The sequence below is a fragment of the Plecotus auritus genome (assembly GCF_963455305.1).
Source record: "Plecotus auritus genome assembly, chromosome: 6".
NCBI classification, from domain to species: Eukaryota; Metazoa; Chordata; class Mammalia; order Chiroptera; family Vespertilionidae; genus Plecotus; species Plecotus auritus.
In genome coordinates, this window is record NC_137773.1 from 62,826,404 (window position 1) to 62,845,586 (window position 19,183).

Genomic DNA, 19,183 nt, shown 5'->3' on the forward strand with positions numbered 1-19,183 from the left:
ATTTCACAAATTTCAATTTCCAGAGTAAGTACATTTGATAGTCATTTTGATTGTTCATAAATACAAACATTTGTAATTCCCTTGGTTTCTGTGGGTATTTAAATGCCTAAATATTTTAACCTACACCTTGCCAGTTAGATGAACTAATTTGACTTACTATTTATGAATCTATTATAATAGTTAATGAAGCTTAATAAATCAATAATAGAAAGAGAAAGCTGGTAGAGAAACAATCAGGGAGTTGTGTTTCTGCTCCCAGGTAGTTTTGTTTCAATAGTATGTTGTAATCCATACATAGTTATTTAGTACATATCCAATAATAAAATATTAGATGTAAAAAACCCACAAAATTTACAGATTTTGGAGAGATTTAAATATTTGCTGCCATATAGCAATAGTGACAAAAAATGAAATATCTGATAATTAGGTAGTAACTAAATTAACCACACTGAGTCATTTTTGCTGGTTATAACCACAGAAGAAAGTACTTTGCAAATCAAAATCTGGGAGATAATCAAGAAGAAGGGTCAATTTATTTAATGTCAAACACCTTTTTTAGTGTAATTTCACCCATAGTCCTCTCCAATAAATAAGATGGGGTCGATATGGGAAGCAAAAATACATTTCACATTGACTTTTAATGGTCCTATGAAAGTAGAAAAAAACTGGTAATATGACCCTTGACATATTTATTATAAATTGCCTCAGCTGACTACAGGCTCTTTCTTTTACTTAGAGGAAAGTCTAAAGTACTTACAAAAACTCTAAGATCCTACATGATCTTCCCACACAAATGTCTTATCATCTCATCTCTTACGACTGTCCTGTCACTCACTCCACTCAGCTATGTGGCCCTGCTGTGCCTTTAGCCTGCAGATATGCTCTTGCTCACAGCCTTGTGACTACCTACTGCCTCTGGCAGGAACTCTGTTCTCCCCGACATGCATATGTCTCACTTCCTCATGGTTTTCAGGTCTTTGCACAAATGCCCTTCTGTCCTACATACATCGCTTTACTTTTTGTCCAAGAAATTAGGGTTTATTAATACACTTATATTTCACTTATTTCCATGTTTCTTTCTGCTTCCCCACCCTAGAATGTAAGTACGCTCTCTGTGGGCCCACAATTTAACAGCTTTGTTCACTGCTGTATCTGTGGCCCCTAGAATACAGCCTGGCACGTAGTAGAGCTCAACAGATACAGAGATCAGATTGGTGGCTACCAGAGGAAGGGGCTGGGGGTGGGAGAAATGGGCAAAGGGGGTGAAATGGTACAAATTTCCAGTTATAAGTTCTGAGGCTGTACAGTACTTTCCTTCAACACCCCTTTAAATTCCTACATTCTTTTATTTTGAGTTACACACAGTGTACTTTAGCTAATATGTAAGTTGTCAGTATTTTCTAGGTCCCTAGTTGTAAAGCAGTGCTGGGTGTTGAGGGACATGGAGATCAGCTAGCTGCCCTCATCACTGATGATGGCCGACAGGGGAATGGGCAGCAGAAATGTAACCATGATAGCTATGGATAAAGCCAAGCCCCTCTGTGGGCAGCTCAGAAATAGCTGAGAATGAAATGCGTGAAAGATACCCACTGTTGGAAAATGAAAGTAAAGGCATTCCAAGCGACTAAAATATCACGAGCAAAAACATGAAGAAATGATGATGAATGGGGGAAAGTAATTTAGCAGGGTCAAACAAGTGAACTGTAAAAACCCTGAAAAGAGCCAAATGAATGAAGGAAAATGAGTATGAATATGAATTTGTTACAAACGGAAATTAAGCAATAAAATAACAAGTGACCGATGCTTTGGATGTATTTGTTTTACAAAATTGAAGGGTAGGAAAGAAGAAAGATCTGAATACATTATGTGTTTAGAAATATGTAAGCTGAGTTACATCCTTTTCTATTAAATAACCAGAAGCAAGGACAGTCCAGATTTAGACCTTTTAAATATTAAATAGATATAAAAAATAGGAAGCATTTCAAAAGTAACCGAACCTCACCAAGTTAAAATTAGAGTAACTTAAAAGAAAACATCACTTGAATAAGTCATAACTAAAATATTATGGTGCTATCCAAAAATATATAGAAAAGAAATAATGTATCATTTTTCTTAATGTCACTCAAGGCCGAAATAAAATTCATTACTTTTAACTTAACTGATCTAGGAAAATATGATAGCACAAAGCCAAATGACAACCCTCCCCCACCATACCTAGTGAAATATACTCTCCCCGCAAAAACAAAAACAAAACAAAAACACACAAAAATAATACATCATTAGGGCAAGAACTATTTCCTCCAAACAAATTAAGCATTTATTTTCATTTCCCTATATAAAGTACACTAGAGGGTATCCAAATTGATATAAGTGATTAGAGAAACTTCCTCTTTATAGAAGAATTTGAGCTAATCAATGTAGGAAGGATAAGAAAAGAACACCATTAGGAAAATCACTATTTTGCAATGATGGGAACTTTTATGGTGGCAGGATGTGGCTGTCACCATTTGAATCTATTGATGCATTTTTAAAAAAATCTTTATTGTTGAAAGTATTATATATGTCTCCTCCTCTCCATCCCCCCCCCACCCCATTGACCTCTTGTAGGCTCCTTCCCAACCACAGGCCTTCACCACACTACTGTCCATGCCCATGGGTTATGCATATATACATACAAATTCATTGGTTGATCTCTTTCCACCCACCCAACCTTCCCTGCCTTCCCTCTGAGGTTCCACAGTCTGTTCCATGCCTGGCAGGTCCAGGAGCCTGCGCCTCCCGATGTGATGCAGTGTAGACAGCACACCCTGCCAGGTATTCTTAGCAAGCAAGCAAAGAAAAATTCAAGCTGAATTTAAATATGTAAATATAAGTTCCAATGAATACAGGGTAGAAGAGTGAAAACTTTCCCAATAGGAAGCCTTTCACAGTATACCGCATTGCTTCAACAACGGCTATTACTGTAACTTGGCTAGATGATGAGATTTGTGAGAGATGTGGTGGCAGAAGAAGCTTCCGAGGGAAGTTGTGGTAAGTTCACGGCATTCCTTAAATGTTATACCAAGGAATGTGGATTTTCTTCTCAGACTAGCACTTCCCAAAATGTGCTCCGAGATACTGATGCGTGTTTGTCACTTTTAAAAGGGTGAAATGGGTGTTCCTTTTTTAAAGTAAGTTTGAGGACCCTGTTATTCTCTATGCCTTTCCATTGGCTGAGGAGTAGTAATGTTCATCAGCACACTGCTATAGAAATGGCTACCAAAATTTCATACAGCATTTCCACAAATTACAGATGAGTTGTTTTGGAGAGAGTTTGTGTTATCATCCTGTAAGAAGCAAGTCTAGAAAAGAATCTCATAAAAGCGTGGTCTCTTGCTGTGACCAGTATTTTGTGAAGATAATTCTAGTGGCAGTGAATTGGTAAGGCAACACAGCAGAGCAGTTGGGATAGATCAGGTGTGAGATGACCAAGACATGAATGGACCAGGGCACTGACGTGGCACAGAAGTGGAAACCAAAAGACAGAATGAATACCAGTGGAATACCAGTGCATTTTAGAGGAAGCACAGCAGAATCACTAGATGCTGCTGCTGATGTTCCTAACTCAGGTGCGTGGGACATAGGCAATGCCACTTTATAGTTAGAACACAAGGAAAAGCAGCTGGGGTCGCGGAGGAATGCACTTGAGATACATGCACTAAGGTCAGTGATCAAAGAATATATTTACTTAGAATATTTTCTTATGTAAAATTTATGCTTTCTTATGGGCAAAACACTAAGCACATATTAGGAAATGAATCCTGCCTGTGGATTTCTTTCCCTTCTAAGTTGACTTAAGTCATCCTTGGTTCTACTCACCCACAAGGCCTGTATGTGAATACAATGTAACTCTCCTCATCGCTTCTTTCAATGAAAGTCACGCATGTGTGCTTTTCCCAGTGCCTCATGGCCTGCTTGAACATGGCTCGCTGGCTGCCTGGAAAAATGGCATGGTATTAACAAACAGTGTCTGCCCTGGAGAGGGCTGCAGCACACGGACTCCCCTATCCCGGAGTCTGGCTGAGCAGTTCAGACGCCACCACTATCATCAACCAAAGAACACCAGCCTGGTGCGCCACAAGTGAGCCATTGTTAAGGATGGACACTCACTTTATAATCAGAAGGGTCAAGCTTACTATCGCCACAAATATGTGTGGACAGGGCCCTGGGAACAGGACATACATATTTCCTGTCAGTTGAAGAGAAGTCAGCTTCCAGACTTAATGGACACATTTGAAACTCGGTTTAAAAGCCAGGACAGTGCCTGAGACTCTTACAAATAAGTCAAGACTAAATAAATGTTTCAATTACAAAACATTCTAAACTAACAACTGAGGTGAAGGGAGCATTTCTCAAGTTTGGTTTAATACTATGTTTTATAGATTAATATTCTATAAAAATGTCCCCTTTATCTGTATGATAATTATTATTTCTTTGTCACAATAGACATGTGGGGGAGTATCTTACCAGTGAAGTTGCCTCCTATAACATAAGGAATAACACCTCCGGGCCATATTCTGTCTGTTCTTGATGTAGCAGCTCTAGGAACTCGATTTTTCTCATTTTGCCCTGAGAATTTTAGAGGTACTTTTTCCTTAACTGTGTTGTTTCGCTCCAAGCCTGCAGTGACATTTAAAAGATTCTGTGAAACAAGTCCTCGGACAGGGAGTCATTTACCTCTTAAAGGACAAAAGTTAAAATGTCTTATTTACATATTTGTATAAGTATGCCTGAAGTCATGCACTAAAGACAAGCTTCATGTATATTACACACTTGAAGAAAGTATTAAAAGATTTAAGTGTGTCACATTAAGTATATTTCTTAATGCTCTATGAGTAGATTCAAATGAATTTTTATACAATAGCCTACAATGGGCAGAAGTCAGGCAAACTTTGCAGGACACAGAAAAATTCTTTTATGTAAGTATTCTACTTTACTAGACCACTAGGAAATTCACCACCAAAATAAAACACATTGGTCAAACAGTTCTACGATATTCAAAACTCTTCTTATTCCTGCTAAATCCTTAGTCATTTTTAGCATTGATATTCTATAGTACAGATTAAAAATATGAATATTACATTATAGAGAAAGTGAAGGAAATAACATTAAGACAGATAAGGGCTCAGCCTCCTGGGATAACGGCTAGCTCCATTCCAGTTTCCCCTGAACTCATACCCAGGTACACAGCTAAATCGGTGCACAGTGAACAGGCCAACATAAAATGCAGTCTATCCTGGAGCATCTTTCAAATCTGTAGTCGTTAACGTGTCTTGGTGGCCTTTCATAAATGTTTGCTACTAAATTTGCAGAATTATTTTTTCTTTTTCATCTATCACTGCCAACACAAATATCCTATGGCAGTATATACTTCAGACACAATAAATATTGAATATATGCCCTATGCCATGTCCCTAATGTATTTTTTTTAATTTTATTTTCCAATTATAGTTTTCATTCAATATTATTTTGTTTTAGTTTCAGGTGTACAGCATGTCTCTTTAATACCCTGGAGCAACTCATCTTTGCTTGGAAAAATTAAACCATCAATTTAAGGAGTTAGAACATGAAATTTGAACATTCTTTAAAAAACCACCTACTCAAATCTATAAATAGGGGCTCATAAACTCAATATTATAAATATTAACTAATTATGAAACCAGGGGGAAGTTTTTCTATATATGTTTTTGGAAAGGTCAAAAAAATTTCAGCTACTCTTTAAATCTAATAAATGTTTGTCAATTTAAGTGAATTTTATTTCAAGCAGCCATGATATTTTTCATTTGATTAAAACTGATATAGTTCCATGGTTAATAAAACACTTTGGTGTGATATTCCATTTGCTAGAAATAAATATTAACAATAATATAAATACCTAATGCATTTTTAAATAAGGAGAGGCTGAAAATGTTAACAAAACATTGCAATTGTCCCCCATTAAGTTCTGAAGGACTTACATCAAATATCAACTAACAATAAAAATAAAGTACTCTTTCTTAGCATATATCCTTCACATACTTTGCATCATAATGGCAAACTGAACTGCTATGAGTATAATATTTACTGTACATCAAGTCAAGCGTCTGCAACTTTAAACATTGATATACCAGAGCCAATTCTTCTTATCCTGTCTATAAGTTGGTAGAGGGCCCCTCGTTTCTTTGACATACCATGGTCTCCATATCCACCTTAAAAATAAAAATAAAATAATTAAATCAAACACTGTATTTTTAAGTTCTTGTAAATAAACAATAGTAATAGGCTACATTAATTTCTCTTGGGACACCTTTTTTTAATGTGGTCTTAGAAAGTTAAAGTCATGAAAATCTATAAATCTTAGAAGAGGAGAACAATTATACATTAGCAAATTTTGGTAACTAAAACTAAGGCAGTGAGGGGCGATCCAGAGAGCACTCGACATGACTTTATTTGGACATCATGGAAATTGAGTCATCTATTAGTAATTTGAAACATTTTTCTTCACTGTGGCAATGACATCACACAGGATGACAGCAAACTGTTCTGCCCTGTTGACTGCATTCTAGCTATTTCCCCAATGCAAACTGAACATTTCAGACGCCAAATCAGCAAATGGAAATAAAAACAGTAAAGAAAATGGAGAGTGTAAATTTTGTTCCAAAGTTATGATCAAATTTACAAAAATAGATGTAAATAATTTTATAACTTAAAAGATAGAAGCAAGGGTCAAAATAAAGGAATATGTTTTCTTGCAATTTTAACACTAAAGACTAGAATGGGTAAATTCCTGTCAGAAGTCAGAAAACAGATTATTTTATGAAAATCAAGTCCTCTTATTCTAGGGTTTTAATAAAAAAAAATGCTCTCTCAACTTTACCTCCTAGTTTCTTGAATTTTTAATAGACAAATTACAAAGAGCTATCATCGAGCAAACAACCAATATGATCATGAATTATATCAGAATAAGTGCAAATGAACTCATACCACTAGTGTGTGGTTCATGAGTCTCTTTGGGCTAAAACAGTAAAAGGGGACCAGAAATTCATAAAAACAAATATTGAGAGGCAAGACTTGTGCCATATTTGCAATCTGGACTTTGAAGTCTTGCCTCTCAATATTTGCTTTTTTCCCCTTTGGAATTAACACTGTAATTTAATGACCTAGATTGAAGCTAATAACAAAATAATAAAAATTATTACCATATAAGCACCTTATCAAAAATCAATTAAGTCCTTAAAAGGTAAATATGTTAGAGTGCTTGTTCACAGTCTAAGATTCTGTTTAATTATCTGCATTACATGGTCACATTTTTGCTGTGCCCTTTGAGAAAAATGTTTGAAAATTTTTTTTCATTGAACATTTTAGAGAGATGAGATAATACTTAAACATGTTCATTCCTAAACTGTTACAAGAAACATTTTTAAAGGATGGCATTTATATGTTTAAAGTGACCATTATGTAACAATTATGTTTCATATTCTATAGGACTGAAACAGATTGTGAGAAATAAATGTCTTAGTATTAAGGTAATTAGGATGAGAGTAATTATAGACTTGAAAAAGAAAATGTTTCAAGGCTATTGAAGTGAATAATGTTTTTATATTTAGGAATTTTGAATAATTTTTATAGGCATTGAAATAAAATTCTATCTAGATAGTTCACTAGAATAGAAAAAAAAGAAAATTAATGAAAGAGGTGGTTATTTCTCAGATATTCCAAAAACAAAATGAAAATATTCAAACTAAATAAATATTTATGGGAAAGACCACATATTTTGAAATTAGGAAATAAGAAATATAATCAATTCAACACAAACTAAAAAGAAAGGAAAAAGATAAAGTAAAAAAATAAAACAGGATACTTATACATTGAAATTTAACTGAATAATGCAAATTACTTTCAAACACGTACCTTTCACATATTCACTTAGAATATGTTGTTTTTATGATTGACAGTATAACCTGTTTTATGCTATTTACCTAAAATAATGATAGTTTTCTTCCAATTATTACTGTTTCAGAGCTTAACTATAAATGAAATGACAAAATTAAATAGTATTACGATTTTTTAAATCGCAGAAAATGAATGCTCCCAATAAGAAGAGGGACAATGGGTTGAAGAAATGACCTGACTAAAGTTGAAGCTAACAAAAATTTATGTAAGAAATGAAATGTAACACGATAAATCAAGGATTTGCTGAGTTGTTTCATTGCTCTCTTGTCCGAATCCTTTGTCTCTGTGGCCGGGTTAAGTGTGAAATAGCAACTGGAGAGTTGTCAATACACGTATCCTACAGGAATGTACTATACGTGAGCACAGTGCAATGTAGTGTTCCTCCTATGTTTGGGGTCTGTTTCAGAAAAGGCTGTCCCTACATAAAACAAAGGTTAGAGCATACAATTCTTAAAGTACTATATATTACCATTTTAAATAAATCTGTAAGTTGTATTATAATATAAATTTCTTATATGTGATAGAGGTATTTTGATTTTCCTATCTAATAAAAGAGTAACATGCAAATTGACTGTCACTCCAAGACACAAGATGGCTGCCCCCATGTGGACATAAGATGGCCACCACAAGATGGCCTGCAGGAGAGGGCAGTTGTGGGCAGTTATGGGGGACCAGGCCTGCAGGGGAGGGCAGCTGGGGGGAACCAGGACAGCAGGAGAAGGCATTGGGGGGGACCCAGGCCTGCAGGGGAGGGCAGTTGTGGGGGACCATGCCAGCACGAAGGGCAGTTAGGAGTAACTGGGCCAGCAGAGGAGGGCAGTTGGGGGAGACCAGGCCAGCAGGGGAGGGCATTTGGGGGGGGACCCAGGCCTGCAGGGGAGGTCAGTTGAGGGGGACCGGCCAGCAGGGGAGGGCAGTTGTTGGGGACCAGGCCTCCGGGGGGGGGCAGTTGGAGGTGGACCACACCTGCAGTGGAGGGCAGTTGGTGGGGGGGAACCAGGCCAGCAGGGGAGAGCAGTTGGGGGGGAACCAGGCCTGCAGGGGAGGGCAGTTGGGGGGGACCAGGCCTGCAGGTGAGGGCAGTTGGGGTGGGGACCCAGGCCCTCAGGGGAGGGCAGTTGGGGAGGACCAGGCCTGCAGGAGAGGGCAGCTGGGGGGGGGGACCCAGGCCTGCAGGGGAGGGCAGTTGGGGGGGACCAGGCCAGCAGGGGAGGGCAGTTGTGGGGGACCAGGCCTGCAGGGGAGGGCAGTTGTGGGGGACCAGGCCTGGAGGGGAGAGCAGTTGGGGGGGATCAGGCCTGCAGGGGTGGACAGTTGCAGGGGGACAGGCTTGCACGGGAGGGCAGTTAGGGGTGACCAGGCCAGCAGGGGAGGGCAGTTGGGGGCGACCAGGCCTGCAGGGAGGGCAGTTGGGGGGGGACCCAGGCGTGCAGGGGAGAGCAGTTGGGGGGGATCAGGCCTGCAGGGGTGGACAGTTGCAGGGGGGCAGGCTTGCACGGGAGGGCAGTTAGGGGTGACCAGGCCAGCAGGGGAGGGCAGTTGGGGGCGACCAGGCCTGCAGGGAGGGCAGTTAGGGGCGACCAGACTGGCAGGGGAGGGCAGTTAGGGGTGACCAGGCCAGCAGGGGAGGGCAGTTGGGGGCGACCAGGCCTGCAGGGAGGGCAGTTAGGGGCAACCAGACTGGCAGGGGAGGGCAGTTAGGGGTGACCAGGCCAGCAGGGGAGGGCAGTTGGGGGCGACCAGGCCTGCAGGAAGGGCAGTTAGGGGCGACCAGACTGGCAGGGGAGGGCAGTTAGGGGTGACCAGGCCAGCAGGGGAGGGCAGTTGGGGGGGGGACCCAGGCCTGCAGGGGAGGGCAGTTGGGTGGGGGACCCAGGCGTGCAGGGGAGAGCAGTTGGGGGGGATCAGGCCTGCAGGGGTGGACAGTTGCAGGGGGGCAGGCTTGCACGGGAGGGCAGTTAGGGGTGACCAGGCCAGCAGGGGAGGGCAGTTGGGGGCGACCAGGCCTGCAGGGAGGGCAGTTAGGGGCGACCAGACTGGCAGGGGAGGGCAGTTAGGGGTGACCAGGCCAGCAGGGGAGGGCAGTTAGGGGCAATCAGGCCGGCAGGGGAGCAGTTAGGCGTCGATCAGGCTGGCAGGGTAGTGGTTAGGGGGTGATCAGGCTGGCAGGCAGAAGCAGTTAGGGGTAATCAGGCAGAAGCAGGTGAGCAGTTTGGAGCCAGCAGTCCTGGATTGTGAGAGGGATGTCCAACCACCTGTTTAGGCCCAATACCAGATGCAGGATCGACATCCTTCAAGGTGTCCCAGATTGGAGAGGGTGCAGGCTGGGCTGAGGGACAACCCCCTCTCCCCCTGCATGAATTTCGTGCACCGAGCTTCTAGTATAGGATAATATCTTTATTTTTAAGAAGTAAATGCTAACCTACTTACTATAAAAATGCTATTCAGTTTGCAATTAATTACTAAATGTTTTATGCATGATTATGCATGTATACATGCACATACACACAGAGCAAATATGATAAATGTAAGAATTATTGAATCTTTAAGTGGGAATACCATTGTGGTGGTGCCTCTTACAGTATCCTATCAACTTTTCCATAAGTTTGAAATTTGGCATAATCAAAAGGTACAAAAAAACAGATTGGACAGATATATTAATTCACAGTAAAAAGTTTTAAGCCAAGTTTTTGTCGGCTGGATAGCACAAATCAACTATGTATTTATTTTCCATAGAACAGAAGAAAATAAAAACAGTATTGGGTTGGAGGGAAGATTCAATGAGATCAAAAAGCACTACATTGAGTGAATTTTTTACTTATAGCTACAATAAAGAATTTTTAAAGTTGCAAATGTTCTCCAAAATATAATACAGAATAAAAATCATATCAAGATAATATGAATAATTTTCAAATTTTAATAAAAGTATTTTAAAATGAGAACCCAAACAACCTTTTAAATATTACAAGTCTCATATAGGCACAATTCAAGCATGTCAAACAACTATAATTAAAATTGTCTTCTGGGTTTTCATAAAAATTATATTAAAAGATCGATGAATTTTTCTAAGTCTGTGTATAATTACTCTATGAATACTTTACATTTTGCAACTCAATATTTGCAACTGGAAATGGGAGGCAACTGAATATAATGCTCAAGAGTGAAATTTGGCCTTCCTCAGAATTGAATTTTGGTCCTGACTCAGACACTTCCTGGCTGTATGACAATAAGCAAACTATATAACCTTCTAAACCTCAATCTCCACATTTGTAAATCACAATTACTTTAGTATCTACCCTCTTGGGGTTCTTAGGAGGATTCAAAGAGTTAATATCTCCAAAGCACTTAAACCAGGTCTGGTACATAGTAAACACCACAACCTGTTGGTTAAATAAATTAACTAATGAAATAAAAACTATGAGCAAATCTTTAATTTCTAAATAGGCTCATTTGTGTCTAGGAAATCAAAGTTGATCAGAGAGACATTATAGCATTTAAAGAGTACATTTTCTTCTAAATATTAATGCAAATTGAAACCAATACAACCGTACCTGTGGTATGTCCAAGTTTTCCAAAGGGGTTCTGTGTAAGGTCAATTGTTCTATCAATTTGAAAGATATTTAAGTCTTCATCATCTAAGGCAATATCACCCCAAAACACAGCTAAAAAAAAAAAAAAGTTCAATTAAAATGTAAAATATTTAAAAGCAAAATCAATGCAAACAAGGCTCATTAAAAGTCCATCATAGCCGAGACCGGTTTGGCTCAGTGGATAGAGCGTCAGCCTGCGGACTGAGGGGTCCCAGGTTCGATTCTGGTCGGGGGCATATACCTTGGTTGCAGGCACATCCCCAGTGGGGGGTGTGCAGGAGGCAGCTGATCGATGTTTCTCTCTCACCGATGTTTCTAGCTCTCTATCCCTCTCCCTTCCTCTCTGTGAAAAATCAATAAAATATATAAAAAAAAAAGTCCATCATAAGCTTCCTTATTTATTTGAGTCCAAAATTAACCAATTACTAAGTACTATCAGAAATCAACATATAATAACTTTTGGAAACCACAAACTTAAGAGAAATAATAAATTAATCATGAGATAGTACAATATTGACAAATGCCTTGAAAGTTCTAGGATACTTGTTTTTTGATACAAGTTTACAAATTTCCTTTTTAAAATTTTGCTTTAGATTTTTCTTCTGCAAAACCAAAAGTAAGGCAACACATGAAAAACTTAGGAAGTGACAAAATCCATGCTTTTCAAATCACTGTCCTTTACTGGATTCAAACTGTAATATTTATGAATTTTAGCTATAAAAAGCTACTTAATAAAATTAGTTATTTTGTGAAATTTAAACTTTAATCCTGAAAGTTATACAATGCTTTAGGCTTTGATCAAAGGTTTAACATATAAAATTATTTATCCAGTTTAGTTCCCTCGTAAAAATACTGATATGCGATAAGGGATTAGGTTTATGTGTAAATCCAGAAAGGAAGAAAATAAAAATTAGTTCAATGTAGTTTGTCAGTGCAACATACAGAAACATTTTTATTAGAATCAGAATTCTCTCATTAATCCCTCTCTTCTGCCCTCATGTCAATGGAATGGCAGCCTGTGGAAGTAAAGAGATGCTTCCTTTCACCATCATAGAAACAAAGTCATGAAAAGTCGATAAAACAGTTTATAGCACTGGCTGAGCGGTTGCTCTTGATACCTAAAATTGAATCCAGATTCTAATCAGTTTCACTCACATGCAACAGAAACCTCTGATGCTCCACTTCCCCTAAAGCCAGACATCCCAGGAAATAGATGGCCTGCCTAAATAAAATATTTTGTTACTATATAAAAGGCTTGTTAGTTTTCATAAAAATAAATTTTGCATTGTCTTTTTTTTCCCCAAGATTTCACACTACCTTGATGTAAATCCAAGTTTAGTAATTATTTAAATCTTCCATCACATGTATTTATTATACAAATTGTTGTGGCACTGACTGGCAGTAACTCTTAGCCTGGCTTGCTTCCTTAGTGCTGGGGGGCAGCTAGAGACACTAATACTTCTCTAGCATTAATTTGCATAGGAATCACAGTGGATCTGGTTAAAATGCAAGCTCTGATTTAGCTGGTCTGGAGAGAGGCCTCAAACCCTACATTTTTAACAAGCTCCCATTAGTACAAATAATTACCATTATCATCATCTTCATTAGTAGTATTTTTTTTCCTGCAAGAATAAACTTTTACTTTCTTCTGAATCAGCTGGTTGACTTGAAAGCTGAGGCATTCAACCAAACAAAACACAGTTTGTCAGTACTACATTTATATAATAAAAGTACTATGGTAAAATAAAACTTAAATGTGTTTTAGATTTTTATTTTCTTGTAATGACTTTTCACGTGCAATAGGATTCATGTCTTGATGGATTATATCAAACACAGATCAGCAATCCAAGGATACAATACTTCACAGAAGCAAAAACATTACTTCTGGGGAAAAGAAAAGGCACAAGGCCAGATAATTCTTAAGAGGAGACAAAACTTTTCTGGAGCACCTAAGTTCATTTTTTATTTGTCATTTTTTTTCCTCAACTAATAGCTTCAGAATAGTTAGGTGGTTCTGAATATGCCAAGAATTGCTTCAGGAGAAAAACAAATATTTCTTTGCAAACAAGTAGTAGTGAGTGACTAAGCCAATTCATTTACGTGTAAACTTAATAGCCTGTAAGTCTTATCTACCTTTAAAATTTGATATTATCATTAGAAAAAAATAGACATGTTGGAATTTTCAATCTATTACATAGTTTTTAAAAAATTATTTATTGATTTGAGAGAGCAAGAGGAAAGGAGAGAGAGAAAGAAAGAGAAACACCAATTTGTTGTTCCACTTATTTATGCATTCATTGCTGATTCTTGTATGTGTCCTGATTGGGATCAGACCTGCAACCTTGGCATATTGGGACAATGCTCTACCCAACTGAGCTACCCAGCCAGGGCAGCTATCACAAGATTAAAATGCACAATTTCTTTATATTTCACATGTTTAAAGTTTTCCTTAAGGTGTCCTATTCATGCTAAAATATTTTATCATTGGTATGGCATACTAGATCAAGACAATTTATATTAATGTGGATTTAGAATTTGCATTATAATCTAATGTATATTTGTTATTTAGCTCCAAAATATTTGTAATTCTGAAGTGTATTTTGGAGTTTTCTGCTTTTCTTTCTACAAGGTATTTTCTATTTATTTTACATTAAAAAACAAAACTAGAGAGAAATAGTTTTAAAACTATGAATTATCACTCCTGTGCTCCATTTAACATAGTGACTTGAGGTTAGTGATAGCAGAACTTGAAGCAATATAGGAAACTGGTTATAGATGACAATACTGGGGAAAGGCTGAAGTGCAATTAGAATATTTCCTATCTGGAATTCTGCTTGGATTCCTATGGTCAAAAATGGGTTGAAAGCTAACCAGTAGTTCAAAATAAAATGTCAAAAAGAACAATTTTTAAACTACATGGAAAACCACAGGTTTTGTTTTTCTCCTGAAGACTATTTGCATTCATCGTACTACAATTTTTTTTTTTAAACGGAGACCAAGAAAGATGGAGTTCCTTTACTATAGAAGACAGAATAAACACATTTTAGAAAAGAGTGTTTGTGAGAATAAGTAGTCCAACACTGTGGTTCCCTATACCCTAACTTCACATCGTGTCTGTTCCACTCATTTCCAGATCCCCCAGTGATCATTAGCCCTTCAGTTTTGAAGCTGGGGTCCAGGGACCAGCTTCAAGGAGGCTTCCAATCTGTGATTTCCTAAAAGCTGTCTGCAAAAAATATGCTTGAGTTTATAAACACAATCACCACATGTTTTGCAGGGGAAAGGTCACCGGTGGATCACCCAAAGTAAAGAACCACTATGGTTGCCAAAAGCAGAGACTTTCAGTCGACTCAGGAGAAAATACTTGCAAACTAAATACCCTCAAGAAGATGAATATATTTACTTGAATTAATGCTAAGATATCTGATAGCTGATTACTGCTTCAGAGCAACTCTAATAGACAAGTGGCTAAGAGTCTCCTCAGGCATCAGCTACAGAAAGCCCTCCCAGCAACCTGGTGTTCCCAACTAACCATTAGGTGTCTCCATGTCCTGCCTGTACTTCTCTCAGAAATAAAGCAACACACGAGATTTCATAATATGTTTTCAACCGTCTGATTCCTCAATCTAAATTAAAAAATACTGACCATAGGAAGCATGTGCTGTTCATCAGTAACCCTCATGGCCAGAGGGCCTGACAGAAAGTAGGACCTCAATGTATGTTCTAAGGCACAAAGAACATGTAAATAAGAAAGAGCCAAGGAATGGGGGATAACTTGTGTACAGCAAAATGGAGGCTAGCCATGCTACATACTTTACAAATTTACCTTAAGACCCAAAATACTAGATATTCAACCATTCCAAAGAAGGAGTATTTCAAATTCTTTCCATCTAAAATGGATTGTTTAATAAAAAAAAAAAAAACAACAACAACAACAACAAAACAAAAAAACAATTAAAAGGCAGCTGCCTTTCGTTTTTATTTCAGTAGTATATATTAAGTGTAGTTATGGGAAATGTGTCCCCTTTTCTTTAAGCCCCGCACTGATATGCTCAGAAAATGCATGACTGAACTAAACAGATCAGATATCATGAGATTTATGGGATTTGGAGAGATAGCTCAAAGACTCAACAATAGCCAAGAGCACTTTCTTATTATACGTTTTCCATATAGATCTTAAACTTTCTGCTTTTATTGACATTGGATTTAGGGAGGAAGAATTATGTCATGTGAAGGCCTGCTCTAGTCTCCAAGAAAGGCCTAGTGAAAATCTCCTCAGACAAGAGCAGCAGCGAAGGCTCAAAAGTCAAATATTTTTACGTGATTGACAACCTCTACGAAAATTCCCAAGGAAAAGTAAGATCTGGCGAAACGTCTAATATATACATTTTGGAGACAATGTTTCCCTACTTAAAAAAGAAAATAATTTTCTGGTGTCATTTCATAATCGCGGAATAATTTTTTCTTCCATGATGACACATATGAAAGTTAACTTAAGTTCCAAGAAACAATTATCTAAAATTTTAAAAGCTCTTGATACAATACAAAAATAAAGAAAGATATGTTTTTATATAGACTTTCAGAAATACTCTTCCAAAAAATAAGGGTAAGAACGTTTCCCATCTAGAACATTCCTTTCTTAAATTTCTAATAATAAAAAGTATTTGCAATCCAATTATTTCAGTGTTTTGTTCTTTCATTAAGAAAGCATCCCATGCAGTGTTTTATTTAAATTATTTATAGTTTTTTTTCAAGATCTGCATTTTCACTTCTACCATATACTATCACAAACTGAACAAATTCATCTAAACTACAATTAAAGAGTGTGCATGCAGTTAGCTATAAATGATGAGCTCAATAAGATGTGCAACCTTTCCCTCATAAACTGAATTAAAAGGTGCTTTTGAGTAATATGACTCTTATGTGGCCACTTTAAAACAAGAAGCCTTTATCTACTAAAGCAGATTTTTTTGGAGTGGGGGTAGGGGGTGTGGTGCAATAGACTGGATCACTGGTTATTAAAATAAATAAATAAGTAAACTGTCCAAACATACTCCAAATTTAGAGTTCCCTTCAAAGAACACAGAACTGCTGCAATTCTTCAATTCTTTCCTGAACATGAAATAAAATATAATCTCAATACAAAAGTAAACATTTGATCTAAAATACAAAACAAATAAACATACATATACATATATACCATGCTAGAACAAGGAATATTCCTCCAGAATATGGAGGCATTTTATAATAAAGTCATTTTTCATGATATGGATGAGTTTGAAGATTAATCTAGATTGATCAATAGATTCTGAAAACAGAACAGAAGCAGCAAGTTATCTTTTTAAATCTTTTTTTCTGTTTCAAAAGCAATTTTGCACTACGAATATGATTAAATGTTAAGTTTTCAAATAAACATATTTTCTTTTTTAAGTCAGAAAACCAAAATTTTCCCATAACAAAAGATCCATTGAAATACCATATCAATCTGCCTTTATAGCCCACAATGCCCGTGGATAGGATTTCTCAGGACATTTTTAAAATATCACCCATACCACAAATATTCATTTTGAACTCTTTGTCTCAAAAGAGAAAACACTGACAGAAAAGAACTTTGATCAAGAACTGTATAAATAAATATTGAAAATTTTTGATTCACCCTAATATTTTGTCGCAAACTTTAGTTAAATGAAATATTTGTAGTTCATACATTTTTAAAAACTGCCTTTCTTATACTGTGCAAATAATGAATATACTATAATCAACCACTAGCAAATTTCCCAGGTTGTACATCTTGTAATGACAGAGCAAACACTTGTTTTCTTCTTCCCTTAGCCCCATTATTATTTGCATTTGTGGCCAGTGTAGGAATCAACCCTGATACTTCTTTTTCATTAAGTCTGTTTATTTTCTAAATATTGACACTAGCTCTTGGAATAAATCTTGATGTATTTCTGGAAGTAAAACTGTTCATGGGTATTTACTACTCTCTATTTTCTAAGCTATATTTTGCCCACTGGCTGGTCTCCTCCACACACAAACAGAATAATCTTTTCCCCACTTTTTTCCATTTTCATTTGGTCTACTATTATGATAGGTTAAGAGAGAAAATGTTGCATTCCAACCTTTCTGGTTACTATTCATCATTGTAAAACATTTCCTCTTGGGCCCAAGTCAAAAGCTGGAGTCCTTTTACTTCGGTTAATATCTCCCACTGTACAACCCACAAAACAACATGTGCTCGGCAAAATAAACTTTATGAAATTTAAAAATGCACCGACATTCTAAAAACTTGACTCCACATACTGATTTCTATTTCTCCTCTTCATAGTCCCAGAGACCTTAAACAATTGAGAGGATAATTAAAGGAACTTTATTCACACCAAAACAAGCAAATAATGGAAATATCTGTGACATGTCCCTAAAGTTATTTTCAACATTTTGAACTTTCACTTTTAAAGTTCCATAAAGTGTCAGTAAGTTATACTAATATCAAACATGTGGTGCTTACTATTAACAAAGTACCCTCATCACCATTATCCCCTTTGAACCTTGAAACTTCCACTACTAATCTGCTCATAGAATTTACTTCTTAAAAGCTAACTATTCCTTACTACTTATTGTATTGTAATATCTACCCTTTACTTGTTATAACAGTTTATTATCACTGACTTCAGTCATTTGTTAAAGTTAGATATGAAGTTGGAAGTACTGCCTGGCTAAAAATTTCAATTTGAGGTCATGTTGGTGACTCAGCCACATGAAGATGTCATGTGAGATGTGAAGGAATAGGTGGTTCCTTTCTTTTTAGATTTACAGAAGCAAGGATGTTACCTGTATTGTCAGGTAGACATAATATACTTTGTTGAAAAATGGAAATGTCCAATTTAAGAAAATGTGCAGAGGACCTGAATAGGCACTTCTCCAAAGAGGACATACAGATGGCCAACAGACATATGAAAAGATGCTCAATGCCACTAATCACCGGAGAAATGCAAATTAAAGCCACAATGAGATATCACCTCACACCTGTCAGAATGGCTACCATCAATAAATCAATAAACAACAAGTGTTGGAGAGGATGTGGAGAATGGGAACCCCCCATGCACTGTTGGTGGGAATGCAAACTGGTGCAGACATTATAGAAAACACTATGGAAGTTACTCAAAAAATTAAAAATAGAACTACTTTATGATCCCACAATTATACTTCTGGATATCTATAATAATAAAAGCATAATATGCAAACCGACCAACGGCTGAACAGCTGAATGACCATCCAGACGACATCTGCGAGGGCCGAGGCAGCTGGGGCTGCAAAAGCCTGCTCTTGGACGAATTTCACGCATTGGGCCTCTAGTATATAAATATATACACATATATACATATGTATGTACATATGTACTAATATATATCTGAAGAAACCCAATACGTATATTAATCTGAAAAGACATATGCACCCCTATGTTCATTGCAGCATTATTTACAATAGCCAAGAAATAGAAACAACCCAAGTGGCTATTTAGAAATTAAAGAAAGTAAGTTTTCTTAAAGAAACAGTAATGTTTACAGTATTTTTAAAATATGGGACTTCTAGACTAGAGCATCTCTAAGCACAAAAATAGT

The 19,183-nt window shown here is 37.2% G+C and overlaps 1 protein-coding gene across 2 annotated transcripts in view; it reads right to left on the reverse strand.

Annotated features, from left to right (window-relative positions):
• The window catches only part of TLL1 (tolloid like 1), a 174,767-nt gene that overhangs the window by 85,835 nt on the left and 69,749 nt on the right, over window positions 1-19,183 (reverse strand). For both annotated transcript variants that reach the window (XM_080675292.1, XM_080675293.1), the window contains 4 exons: window positions 11,523-11,633; window positions 6,147-6,227; window positions 4,507-4,659; window positions 3,859-3,976 (listed from right to left, as the gene is read on the reverse strand). In XM_080675292.1, the coding sequence (XP_080531418.1) occupies window positions 3,859-3,976; window positions 4,507-4,659; window positions 6,147-6,227; window positions 11,523-11,633 (463 nt within the window). The remainder of the gene's footprint in view (window positions 1-3,858; window positions 3,977-4,506; window positions 4,660-6,146; window positions 6,228-11,522; window positions 11,634-19,183) is intronic.